Source organism: Balaenoptera borealis (assembly GCF_965194805.1).
Source record: "Balaenoptera borealis genome assembly, chromosome: 5".
Lineage (NCBI taxonomy): Eukaryota > Metazoa > Chordata > Mammalia > Artiodactyla > Balaenopteridae > Balaenoptera > Balaenoptera borealis.
In genome coordinates, this window is record NC_138862.1 from 1,853,386 (window position 1) to 1,867,131 (window position 13,746).

The window sequence follows — 13,746 nt, forward strand, 5'->3', positions numbered from 1 at the left end:
GACCCAGGTGGGTCGTGAACCCTTGGTGCCTCCGTTTGCTCACTGGATAGATGGGTGTCGACTGAAAAAAATGCACAACCTAAAAGTTGAGAGTTATGGTTTATTCAGCAGACAAAACTGAGGACTTAACCAGGACACAGCATCTCAGATGGCTCTGAGGGACGGCTCCGAGGTCAGGGCGGAGCCAGGATATAGAGGAGTTTTGTAAAAATACCAGGTAGTCAGACCCTCAAAAGAATGCTGTTAATTAAAGAAAACCAGACATCTCAAGTTAAAGAATTCAGTGCGTTTCTGTGTGTGGGAAGATGCAAGAGTCCGGGCTCACTGAAATCATTCCTTTGATGTGCACCTCAGCTACCTGGGGCCAGCATCCCGTGTTTTCTCATCCTGAGTCTCCTCAGGGTGCATGTCGGGGACGGCTGTAATGTGATGGCTTGCTTGATGGCTGAAACATCCTTTGTTTTCTGATGTGGCAGGAGACACTCTTAGTCCACACGGGATAATCGTGACGCCCTGCTAACAGGGCTCTTTCGAGGACCCTGTAAGACACTAAGACCAGAGCCCGCACACCCACACCTGGGCGCCCCTGTAAATGCCCTGGCATAACCCACGTGTGATTTCCTTGACACAGACCTGCGGCCCCTGGACATCCTGGCAGAGGCGGTCCCTCCTGATGGCACTGCGGTCGGGGTCAGGGTGACACAGGTCCAAGGTGTGCGAGGACTTCAGCTCTCAGCTGCTGCCCCCCACGACCTGAGCTTCCCTGCGTCAAGGATTTTCTTCAGATGCGACCTCTTCCCGGAAGAATTTTCCATCGTCGTAACCTTGAAAGTTCCCAGTCTCCCCGCTAAGGTCAGTGACACTTCCCACTCTTCCTGTAGAATGACACCCCCTTCCCATACCTTTGCACGTTCTCAATGCCAGAGCGTGCGAAGGGCACGACTGATCCGGTCAAGAGGTCAAGAGTGGCCGGCCTTGATAGGTAGTGAGGTCCCCATCACTGTGAGTATGCCAGCAGAGCCTGTGTGACTATTTGTTAGGCGTCTGTACAGCAATCATAATTTTCTGGTGTGCTAAGCTGTCAAAAGCTAGGGATAAGGCTCAGAGTTTTTAGTTTGACATCCTTTAGCAGGAAATGTAAACAAAATAACAAAAACATACCCTTTTGGGGTCTGTTTACCTGTGATTTGCAGTCCCATCCACTGCAGATCCAGCTAACATTCCCACCGTCCCTGGCTAGGATGGAAGCGCCCCTGGAGGTTTCCCCAGGGTCCAGGACAAGGCACTTCCTAGGCGTGTGACCAATCCTTCACATTCCAAGTCAGTATCCTCGATTCTCTCATAGCCGAGGTTCTCCCAGTTGGTTTTCTGTCGACCGTGATTCCATCCTGATACTCCCCCGGGGGCTTCTGCCTGCTCAACCTCATCATTCTGTACAATCTGCTCTCAAACCCAGCTGCTGAGCTTTCAGCTCCAGCCATTGCATCTTCAGTTCTGTAATTTCCATTTTCTTCTTGTTTTTAATGTAAATTCCAGTTCTCAGGCGAAAGTCTTTGTCTTGGCAGCTGCTTTCTTGAACAAGACTCCAACCTGTGGGTCCCCCGGAGGACTGGCTCGCCGTCAGCTCCGTCTCTTTATTTCCTGTCATGCTCAGTAACTTTCTAACAGGTTCCCTGAGATATGATTCACACATTTGAGGTGCACAATTCAGTGGTGTTGGGTGCAGTCAGCTGCTCAGTGCAGCCCTCACCACAGCACGTTGTAGCTCATGCTCATCACCTCGGAGAGAAGCCCCGAGCCCTCTGGCTCCCCCCCCCCCGACCCCACTCCCTACCCCCAGCACTAAGCAGCAACTCATTGACTTTCCGTATCTGCGGGTTTGCCTACTGTGGACATTTCATATAAATGGAATCATATACTGTAATATATGATCTTTGTAACTAGCTTATGTAGTATGTGTTCAAGGTTCACCCGTGATGTAGCGTGTATCAGTGCTTCATTCCTTTTTAAAGCCACGGCATATTTTACTGTGTGTATATAGCACATTTTGATCACCCCATTCATCGGTGATGGACATTTGGCTTGTTTCTACCTTTTGGTTATTATGAATAATGCTGCTATAAACGTTCATGTACACATTTTTGTAGGGGCATGTGTTTTCATTTCTCTTGGGTATATACTTAGGAGTGGAATTGCTGAATCTTAGGGTAACTTTATGATTAACTTTTTAGAAACTGCCAGACTGTTTCCCAAGGTAGCTGCACCGTCTGATATTCCCACCAGCACTGGATGAAGGTTGCAACTTCTCCACATCCTCACCAACACTTGTTATTATCTGACTTCTTGATTCTAGCGACCCATGTGGGCCTGAAGCAGTATTTCATTGTGGCTTTGATTTGCATTTCCCTGATGAATAATGATGGTGTGTATTTTTTCATGTGTGTATTGGCCATTTATGTCTCTTCTTTGGAGAAATGTCTAATCAAGTCCTCTGCCTAGTTTTTAATTGGATTATTTGCCTTTTTAATTGTTGTGTTATGAGTTCCTTATGTATTCTAGATATAAGTCCCCTATCATATATAGGATTTTCAAATATTTTCTCCCATTATATGGGTTGTCTTTTCACTTTCTTGATGGTGTCCTTTGAAGCACAAAACTTTTTAATTTTGATGAAGTCATATTTACCTATTTTTTCTTTTCTTGCTTATACTTTTAGTGCCACATCTTAGAATCCAATGCCAAATCTGAGGTCATAAAGATTTATCCCAAAGTTTTCTTCCAAGAGCTTTGTAGAATTAGCTCTTATATTTAGGTCTTTGATCCATTAATTAAAGTGGAAGGTTAGGTTTGATTTGAGACCTGTCTTCTTTCTTAATATAGGTACTTACAGCTATAAATTTCCCTCTAAGAAGTGCTTTAGCTGCATCCCATAAGTTTTGGTATTTTGATCTTTGTTTTCACTCATCTTAAAGTATTTTATTATTTCCTTTTTGGTTTCTTCTTTGACCCTTTGGTTATTTAGGTGTGTATTGTTTAATTTCCACATATTCATGAACTTCCCACTTTTTTTTTTTTTTATAAATTTATTTATTTATTTATTTATTTTTGGCTGCATTGGGTCTTCATTGCTGTACCTGGGCTTTCTCTAGTTGCAGTGAGCGGGGGCTACTCCTTGTTGTGGTGCACGGGTCTCTCATCACAGTGGCCTCTCTTGTTGTGGAGTACGGGCCCTAGGCGCACGGGCTTCAGTAGTTGTGGCACATGGGCTTCAGTAGTTGTGGCTCGCGGGCTCTAGAGCGCAGGCTCAGCAGCTGTGGCGCACGGGCTTAGTTGCTCCGCGGCATGTGGGATCTTCCCGGACCAGGTCTCCAACCCGCGTCGCCTGCATTGGCAGGCGGACTCCCAACCACTGTGCCACCAGGGAAGTCCCCCCCACTTTTTTCAATTATTAATTTCTAATTTCACTCCGTTGTGGTCAGAAAACATACTTTGTGTTATTTCTGTCCTTTTTGACTTATTGAGGTTTGTTGTCTGTCCTAGCATATGTTCTCCCCTAGAGAATGTTCCATGTGCATTTCTGTAGAATGTATATTCTGCTGTTGTTGGGTAGGGCGTTCTACAGATGTCTGTTAGGTCTTGCTGGTTTATTGCATTGTTCAAGTCTTATGTTGCCATTTTGATCTTCTCTCTAGTAGTTCTAACCATTATTGAAATTGGTATTTTACAGTTTCCAACTAATGTTGTTGAACTGTCTATTTTTCCCTTCGTTTCTGTCAGTTTTAACTTTATGTATTTTGAAGCTCTGTTATTATTTGCATGTATAATTGTTATAAAGCATAGAACAATTGCATATAATATGTTGAAGCATATTTAGTATGATGTCTCTGTTTGTGAATCTTTTGTGTTCAAAAGATTGAAGTTCATCAAGCTTCCTGGATGAGCAGATTAGAGTTTTTCAATGCGCTTTGACGGTTTTAAGCTATTATTGCTTTGAGGTAATATTTCTCCATTGCAGTCTGACTGCCCTGTGGTCCTCCAGCAGAGTCCCCAGCCCCACCCATCAGAGGTCAGCGAGGCCTCACCCTGAAGCCCACTGACCCCCAACAAGTCCCTGATGGAGCCCCGGCTACTCTTGCAGAGGCCTGCAGCCGAGCGCATCACCAAGGGCCCTGCCCTTGCCCCTCAGAGACCTGGCAGAGTACAGTGGCTGAAGAGTGGGGACACGAGGGACCGTGGCCAGATGTCACTAGGTCCCAGGTGTAGACCGGGCACTGGGGCACGGGCTGCTGCACGCTGTGCAGGCGTCTGTGGACAAGGCCCCACGGACAGCGAGGCTCTGCTACTGAACGTTTCTTGTCTGTAAAGCTTTTGATTTCTCCATCAAATCTAAATGAGATCCTTGCTGGGTAGAGTAATCTTGGTTGTAGGTTCTTCCCTTTCATCACTTTAAGTATATCATGCCACTCCCTTCTGGCTTGTAGAGTTTCTGCTGAGAAATCAGCTGTTAACCTTATGGGAGTTCCCTTGTATGTTATTTGTCGTTTTTCCCTTGCTGCTTTCAATAATTTTTCTTTGTCTTTAATTTTTGCCACTTTGATTACTATGTGTCTCGGCGTGTTTCTCCTTGGGTTTATCCTGTATGGGACTCTCTGCGCTTCCTGGACTTGGGTGGCTATTTCCTTTCCCATGTTAGGGAAGTTTTCGACTATGATCTCTTCAAATATTTTCTCTGGTCCTTTCTCTCTCTCTTCTCCTTCTGGGACCCCTATAATGCGAATGTTGTTGCGTTTAATGTTGTCCCAGAGGTCTCTTAGGCTGTCTTCATTTCTTTTCATTCTTTTTTCTTTAGTCTGTTCCGCAGCAGTGAATTCCATCATTCTGTCTTCCAGGTCACTTATCCGTTCTTCTGCCTCAGTTATTCTGCTATTGATTCCTTCTAGTGTAGTTTTCATTTCAGTTATTGTATTGGTCATCTTTGTTTGTTTGTTCTTTAATTCTTCTAGGTCTTTGTTAATCATTTCTTGCATCTTCTCAATCTTTGCCTCCATTCTTATTCCAAGGTCCTGGATCATCTTCACTATCATTATTCTGAATTCTTTTTCTGGAAGGTTGCCTATCTCCACTTCATTTAGTTGTTTTTCTGGGGGTTTTTCTTGTTCCTTCATCTGGTACATAGCCCTCTGCCTTTTCATCTTCTCTATCTTTCTGTAACTGTGGTTTTTGGTACACAGGCTGCAGGATTATAGTTTTTCTTGCTTCTGTTTTCTGCCCTCTGGTGGTTGAGGCTATCTAAGAGGCTTGATGGGAGGCTCTGGTGGTGGGTAGAGCTGACTGTTGCTGTGGCGGTCAGAGCTCAGTAAAACCTTAATCCACTTGACTGTTGATGGGTGGGGCTGGGTTCCCTCCCTGTTGCTGTGGCGGTCAGAGCTCAGTAAAACCTTAATCCATTTGACTGTTGATGGGTGGGGCTGGGTTCCCTCCCTGTTGGCTGTTTTGCCTGAGGCAACCCAACACTGGAGCCTACCCGTGCTCTTTGGTGGGGTTAATGGCAGACTCTGGGAGGGCTCACGCCAAGGAGAACTTCCCAGAACCTCTGCTGCCAGTGTCCTTATCCCCACGGTGAAACAGAGCCACCACTCGCCTCTGCAGGAGACCCCCCAACACCAGCAGGTAGGTCTGGTTCAGTCTCCCCCAGGCTCACTGCTCCTTCCCCTGGGTCCCGATGCACACATTACTTTGTGTGTGCCCTCCAAGAGTGGGGTCTCTGTTTCCCCCAGTCCCGTCAAAGTCCTGCAATCCAATTCCCACTAGGCTTCAAAGTCTGATTCTCTAGGAATTCCTCCTCCCGTTGCCTGACCCCCAGGTTGGGAAGCCTGACGTGGGGCTCAGAACCTTTACTCCAGTGGGTGGACTTCTGTGGTATAAGTGTTCGCCAGTCTGTGAGTCACCCACCCAGCAGTTATGGGGTTTGATTTTACTCTGATTGCGCCCCTCCTACCGTCTCACTGTGGCTTCTCCTCTGTCCTTGGACGTGGGGTATCCTCCTTGGTGAAGTCCAGGGTCTTCCTGTCAATGATTGTCCAGCAGCCAGTTGTGATTCTGGTGCTCTCGCAAGAGGGAGTGAGAGCACGTCCTTCTACTCCGCCATCTTGGTTAATCTCCCTGAACGTTTCTTATGAAAACTGACAACGGAGGGTCAGGTCACAGCCACCACATCCTTCTGCCTGTGAGGGGCAGTGCTTGAGGGAGGAGATCTTGTCCTAATTTGCACCCAGGGGCTGTAGGAACCCCTGATGTTGTCTGGAGCCCCCTGATATTGTAGAAGAGGAGGAAGGTGTGAGCATTAAGACTCTATCAGGGGAGGTTCTATAAAAGAACAAGCTGCAATGAAGCAAAAGGCATTTGCCCCCATGGTCATTCTCTCTTCGCTAGCCTGCGTCTGCATCCCTGCCCCTCTCTGGGAGCCAGTCTCTGCCCCAGGAGGACACCTGTCCTCACACCTGCCCCAGGGCTCACTCCTAGTGGACACAGGCCCCCTCACCTCCCCCGACAACCAGCAGCATCTGCTCACAAAGTGCATCCCACCCTGTGGCCAGGCCAGCGGGGCGTGGCCAGACCTGTCCACACCTGAAAACACCTCCCTCGCCTCAAAGCCCAGATCCTGGGATTGTTCCTCCTTGTCCCTTCCTTTGGAGCAGGAGTTTTGTTTATAAGAGCAGCCCCTGCCCCCAGTAGAGCAGAGGGCTGTCACCAACAGAAAGTCGCCTGACTGCAACTGTCCCTGCAAACACATCAAAAAGATTTCTCCTGTCTATCCTCTGGAGACAGACACAGGTCAGGATAGCCCCACCTCCACTCGGGAGCCTCACCAGCCAAAGGCATTTACAGACAGTGACCGGTGCTGCCAAAACAGAGCAGGACACTAAACAAAAACACGGAAGGAAAGACTTCACCAAGCTGCTGCCATGCCAACACACAACACGGAGGACGGGTGTGAAGCTGGACAGCCCTGAGCACCTCACATACACTCACAAACACACACTCACACTCACACACACACTCACACTCACTCACACTCACACTCACAACCTCCTCCAGCCCCCTGCTGCCCCCACCATGGCCGTGTCCACCCCGTCCGTCTGCTCCAGCGCCCTGAGCTACGGCAGCGGCCCTGCCTGCCTGGTCCCTGTGACTCCTGCACCGGCTCCTGCTGGCAGGTGGACGACTGCCCAGAGAGCTGCTGCGAGCCCCCTGCCGCGCCCCCAGCTGCTGCGCCCCGGCCCCCGCCTGACCCTCGTCTGCGCCCCAGTGAGCTGTGTGTCCAGCCCCTGCTGCCAACCAGCCTGCACCAGCTCCTGCACGGCCCCGTGCTGCCAGCAGTCTAGCTGCCAGCCCTCCTGCTGCACCTGCTCCCCTGCCAGCAGGCCTGCTGGGTGCCCACCTGCTGCAAGCCTGTTTGTTACACACCTGTCTGCTGCACACCTGTGTGCTGCAAGCCCGTCTGCTGTGAGGCTGCCCCCTGCTCAGCCCCCCCATGCTGCCAGCCCACCCCCCGCCCCTTGTTCTGCTGCAGACCCTCCTCCTCCGCGTCCCTGCTCTGCCGCCCCGTGTGCCGCCCCGCCTGCTGCGTCCCCGCCTCGGGCACGTCCTGCTGCTGACCGGGCACGTCCCCCCAGGGCCAGCTGGGCTCAGGTCCCCCCATGACTCGGTCCTCCCAGCCTCCCTCAGTCCTGACCTGGGTTGGGTGGCTGCCCCCACTCGGGACGGGGTCCCCTTCGTCCCCCCTGTCCTGGCCTGACTGACCTCTGATCCTGCCCCGGGAACCCCGACCTCGCTGCTCCCCGGGCTTCTGCCTCCCAGGAGGCGCCTCCACCTGCCTCTGGGTCACCTGTTCCCCCTCCCAATTCCTCTGCCTGGGTCACCTGTCCCCCTCCCAATTCCTCTGCCTGGGTCACTTGTCCCCCCTCCCAGTTCCTCTGCCTGGGTCACTTGGCCTCCACTTCCATCCTGTCAGCGCCTCCTCGGGCACCCGGATAAATAAACTCACTTCATCACCTGATCCGATTCCTTTCTCTCACCTTTACTGGGGGGAAACACAGGGTTTTGACCAGACACTGGTCTCCTCCAGCCACGAGTATTTCTAGGGGTGAGCGACTGAGAACCCCAAAGGTCAGTGGCCTGACCCCTCTGGGTGGGGCCCCTGCCCTCTCCACGAAGGTCAGCGCCTGCTCAGGCTCCGTGGTCCTGGGACGTGAACATGGGGGAGTAAAGATGCCTGCCCACCCGGACGCCCTGGCTTGTGACGTCACCGTCCTTCCCAGCCACCCGCCTCACGGGCCCAGCCACCACTGTGAGCATTTTGTCCTAGTGTGTCACTTCCACCCATTCCATGCACTTCCTGAGAGCTGGCTCACGGGAAGGCTCCCTTCACACGGAAGATGAGTGCAGGGGCCACACGTGTCCCCTCAGCGCCCGGAGTGGCCAGAGGCCGTGTGACCCAAGCTGTGCAAATTGATTTTGCTAAATTAGGTGTTAAATTAAACATGAGGACCATGGAGTTTTTCCACTTCTTCAGTATAACAGTTACGTGAAATTCACTCATAGTTTTACATGGGCAAAGACTTGCTAAACAACTATATTCTATATTTAATGTATCTGCTTAGCATTCAGGTTTAATCACTTTCATTTCTTTACGCTTTTTATTGTGTTAGGCTAGAAATGAACAGACTCTAAATTGCACTTATGTACAGTCAAGTATATATGGTCTCTCCCTGGTCCGAGCTGGAAAATGATGGGCAGCTGGGGTTGCTGGCATTTGGAGATCGCGATAATGGCGGGTGGCACGGGGTTTTTTAAATTGTGGTAAAATACACGTAACATGAAATTTCCCTTTTTAACCCTTTTTAAGTATACAGTTCAGTGTCATTAAGGACAGTCACACTGTTGTGCAACCATCACCACCGTCCATCTCCAGAACCTGTTTCATCATCCCCGAACTGAAACTCTATACGCATTAAATAACAGCTCCCCATTACCGCCCCCAGCCCCAGCCCATCACCTACCTTCGGTCCCTGTGAATCTGGCTCCTCCAGGGACCTCACATCAGTGGATCGTACACTACCTGTCCTTTTGTGACTGGCTTACGTCACTGAGCATCATGTCCTCAAGGCTCATCCACGCTGACGTCAGAACTTCCTTTTTAGGGCTGAATAATATCCCACTGCATGAATGGACCACATCTTAGTTATCCATTTCTCCATCGATGGACACTGGCTGCCTTGACATTTTAGCTATTGAGAGCAAGGCTCGCGTGAACGCGGGTGTACAAATACCTCTTCAGGACGCTGCTGTTGGTCCTTTTGGGCATATACCCAGAAGTGGAATTGCTAGGTCAGATGGTAATTCCACACTAGTTTTTTGAGGAATCTCCATACTGTTTCCTATAACAGCTGCACCATTTTATTGCTGCCTTCCCACCAACAGTGCACAACGGCTCCAATTTCTCCACATCTCACCAACACTTGCAATTTTCTGTTTTACTGATAGCAGCTGTCCTCGTGGGTGTGAGTGGTACATTTGGTTTCATCACAGACCGTGGATACTGTCTCAGGCACTGCGGCCCAGAGACCCGCCCTCACTTGCTCCCCCTCACCTGCCCCCCTTCACCTACCGTGCCCTCACCTGCCCCCTCACCTGCCCCCTTCACCTGCCCCCTCACCTGCCCCCTCCCTGCCCCCTCACCTGCCCCCCTTCACCTGCCCCCTCACCTGCCCCCTTCACCTGCCGCCTCACCTGCCCCCTCACTTGCTCCACCTCACCTGCCCCCTCACCTGCCCCCTCACCTGCCCCCCCTCACCTGCCCCCCCTCACCTGCTCCCTCCCTGCCCCGCCCCCGCTGCCCCCTCTCTTGCAGAAGAACGAGTACCTGTTCACGGTGGTGGCGGAGGAGTGGGACTCGCTGCTGCTCGGCCTGCGCTACTCGCCCGCCCAGCTGCACTTCCTCTTCCTCAGGGAGGCCGGGGCGCGCGCCTGGCGGGCCCGCGTGTCCTTCCGCGGCCCGGCTCTGACGGACGGCCGGTGGCACACGCTGGTCTTGGCCGTGTCCGAAGACTCCTTCTCCCTCACCACGGACTGCGGCCTCCCCGTGGACATGTAGGTACCGCGGCGCCGGAGCAGGTGGCAGGGGGCCGTGTGCTGCCGGCAGGGGTCAGGCTGGAGGAGGAGCGCCAGGCTCACTGGCTGGTGCACGTGGAACGGTCCCCGCCCCCCAGAAAGGCGGCGATGGGTGGTGGCGCATGGGCGGGGAGGGAGCCACAGCCTGCCCGCCGGGGCTGGGGGATGGGACTCGACCCATCAACGCGCGCTGCGGAGTTCGTAGCATCGAGGCAAGGCCCAGAGGAAGGTCAGCGTGAACTCGGGCCCCGGGAGCCCAAAAGGAGCTGCCGCCTGATTGAGGCCCAGGTCTTGCTCTGTGACTTTCAACCCATCACTTAACCTCTCTGACTCAGTTTCCTTTTCTGGGACGAGGGGGTAAATATTCACCAGAACACCAGATAAACGTGCGGAATCACCTTAGTAGCTTTGACGCAACCCCGGGCACTCGAGAGCCCGAGCCCATCTCTTGTCCTTGCCGTGGCCTGGTCCCCACGGCCTGGCTCCTGAGTAAGTTGGGCCGGGATGACCCCCACCGGCCCTCAGCATCCATCCTCGCTGGCTGGGGCTCGCCACTCTTTCTCTTTTAATCACAAATGGTCCATTTACATTAAATCTGTCATTATGACAAATATTCCTTTCAAAGGTAGAATCTCACTCTGCTCTGTTATTATGAAACTTGTTGGAATAGAAAATTCTCCTTAACACTTATACACTGTTTAAACATGCCTTTATCACAACTCCTCCCCACCATACCTCCAAATACACTGGGGCCTTTACAGGGAGATGGCGTCTCAGGTGGGAGAGCCGACGGTGGGGCAGTTCTGTGATGGGGGCGATGTGCAGGAGGACAAGGCCGGCGGTGCGGGTGCTGGAGCTGATTGCGGCCAGGGAGGAAGTTACGCCCCGGGGCCGGGCTTCACAGGCCTGGCAGGCACCGAGGAGGGCTCACACCCGGACCCAGGAAGCCTGGGAGCTGTGCTTGGAGCGCAGGCGTTCTGGGGCCTTGCCATGGCCAGCTGCAGCCAGACGGCAGACCCTGGACGGAGCAGGTGCTTTGACTAGAGGACGTGGCATCATGGTCCGGGAGGTGCTGGACAGTGGAGAGGAAGCACACACCTGGCTCTTCCCCCAGAAGCTCCAGCCACGCCGCCCCGTCCAGGAGGTCCCCACCTCTTCCCCATCCCGAGTTCGGCCTCCACTTGCACCTCAAGACCCAACTCCAGCCACATCTTCCCACATATCCCAGCTCACCAGCGAGGTGAACCCCGTCTGGCCCCGACATCATCTGTCCCACGGCCCTGGGCTCAGAGGAGGGGGGCGGGCTGGGGACCCCATGCCGGAAGAAGCCACTGGAGACCCCCGTGATATGGAGAGGGGCCACTGAACACCTCCGCAGCACACGCTTTTGTAGAAGACCCTTGTCCTGGGGCAAAGAGCGTCCCCCCAAATTCACATCCGCTAGAACCGGAGAATGGGACCTCGTTTGGAAACAGCAGCTCTGCAGGCATAACCGAGCTAAGCTGAGGAGTAAGTTGGCCCTGACACAGTGACCTTACAAGGAGGCATGGAGGAGAAGGCCACACGATTCAGCCACAAGCCAGGAAACTCCAGGAGCCCCCAGCAACTGGAAGAGGTGGCAGGACCCTCCCCTGGAGTCTTCAGAGGGGGCACACCCAGCCGACACCCTGATCTCAGACCTCTGGCCTCCAGCACTGCGAGAGAACACACTTCTGTTGTTTAAGGCGCCCAGCCTGTGGTACTCGTTATGGCTGACCCCGGACACTGATACAGCCTCAGGCGGTGCTGCCCCCATCCTTTTCTACATAAATGGGCCATGACCCTGCTCTCCCATGGCCCTAAAACCATCCTCCGATGTTTTCAGAATGGCTGATATGCCCTTCCCGGCCACCCTATCGGTGCAAGGAGCCCGGTTCTTCATCGGCAGCCGGAGGAGGACCAAAGGCCAGTTCACGGTAAGAATGGAGGAGCTGCCTGCCTGGAGCTCCCAACAGCAGTGCTCCTGGGGGGCTGTCACCACTGGTCCGGCACCCCAGTTTGACACTGTTGTGTGTGCAGCTGGGAATGGGGAGCATAAAGGTTCAGTGGAGTCCCTTGTGTGCCGGGCACACTCCCACCACAGGGCCTTTGCACCTGCTGTGCCCTCCTCCTAGAACATTTGTCCCACTCCTGCCATGGCACACTCCCTGTGACTTTGGGGCCCTGCCCTGTGCCCTCATACCATGGAGGCCTTCCCCTCCACTCTGAGAAGATGACATCCACACCCAGCCCTCTCATCCCCTTCCCCAGATTTTCTTTGTAGCCCTGACCACCTTCAGACCAGCTGTGTGTTTGCTCATTGCCTGTCTCTCCCTTAGAGTGCAGGGGAGGGGGGGACCTTGCTCCATGAGTGTAAGGGCTTTTGTTTCTTGCTGTGTCCAGTGTAAAGAACCATGCTCTGAATATTTACCGATGGCATGCTTGGATGGATGGATGGATAGATGAATGGATGCATGGATGGATGGACAGACTAATGGACAGATAGATGATGGATGAACAGATAGGTGGACAGATGAACAGATGTATAGATGGATGGATGAATGAATGGGTATTCGGGTGGGTGGATGGATGGATGGATGGGTGGACAAAGAGATGGATGGATTGCCAGAGATGGACAAATGGATGAATGGATGGATGGACAGATAGGTAGACAGACAGACGAACGGATGGACATATAGATGGATGAGCAATGTACCCAGTCACTGTAGGGCAGTCCGCAGGAAAAGTCCCTTCCGTGGTGTAATCACCTTCAAATGGTGCACAACTCTCCACCTCTGCTCCCAATGCCCCCCTTACCCAACGGGCTGACTCCTCTCTCCTGGCTTCAGAGGTTAGACCCGCGCCCGCATTTCCGCCCCTCCCTCAGGGTCCGGGTGGGCTGAGCCCAGTGGTCGGGGCCCTCTCCAGCAGTGCAGGTCTCAGTGCGCTGTCCCTCTCTCTGCAGGGCCTGGTGAGGCAGCTGGTTCTGCTGCCGGGCTCAGACGCCACCCCGAGGCTCTGTCCCTGCAGGAATCCTGAGCTCGCCCTGCTGTCCATCCCCCCTATCCTGCGGGGACTCACGGGGAGGCCGGAAGATAATGAGGTGCTAAAGTATCCCTATGGTTAGTAGGCCACAGCCACCCCCTCCCCACGCCGACAGTAGGCCCTGGGAGTCTTGTCACTTCCAACCTCCCCGGGCACGAGACAGGAGGGCGCTTGGCACATGGGTGAAGGGAACGCCGGGGCCTGACGCAGACGGCCCCGCAGGGAAGGCAGATGGTGCCGCCAGACCCGCCTCCCTCCCAAGGGCGCCCCCCATGGCTGTTGAACCCCCGCCTGGACCGTGCCCTCCATTGACTGCTCGTCCCGCCTGGGACCTGGGGCTGAGCTGACACATCTTGCGTCCCTAACTCCCACCTGCTGCCTGCTTTGCCCCCAGAGCAGCGTTTGGGGCCCTTTCTCCCCTTCCTCTCCAACAGACATCAAGCGTCAGCACCCCACCCCTGCAGGGACCCTGACCTTCGTGAGGTTCATTGCTGTTTTCTGGGAACCCCC

General features: G+C 53.3%; 1 protein-coding gene and 1 pseudogene across 2 annotated transcripts in view; both read left to right on the plus strand.

The window, feature by feature from the left end:
• The window catches only part of TSPEAR (thrombospondin type laminin G domain and EAR repeats), a 94,473-nt gene that overhangs the window by 57,605 nt on the left and 23,122 nt on the right, over nt 1–13,746 (plus strand). Inside the window, exons 2-5 of the mRNA XM_082392472.1 lie at nt 632–852; nt 9,914–10,152; nt 12,038–12,128; nt 13,157–13,313. Of these exons, the coding sequence (XP_082248598.1) occupies nt 632–852; nt 9,914–10,152; nt 12,038–12,128; nt 13,157–13,313 (708 nt within the window). The remainder of the gene's footprint in view (nt 1–631; nt 853–9,913; nt 10,153–12,037; nt 12,129–13,156; nt 13,314–13,746) is intronic.
• LOC309628930 lies at nt 7,117–9,604 on the plus strand (annotated as a pseudogene). The gene has a single exon. The product of its transcript is annotated as an uncharacterized misc_RNA (transcript).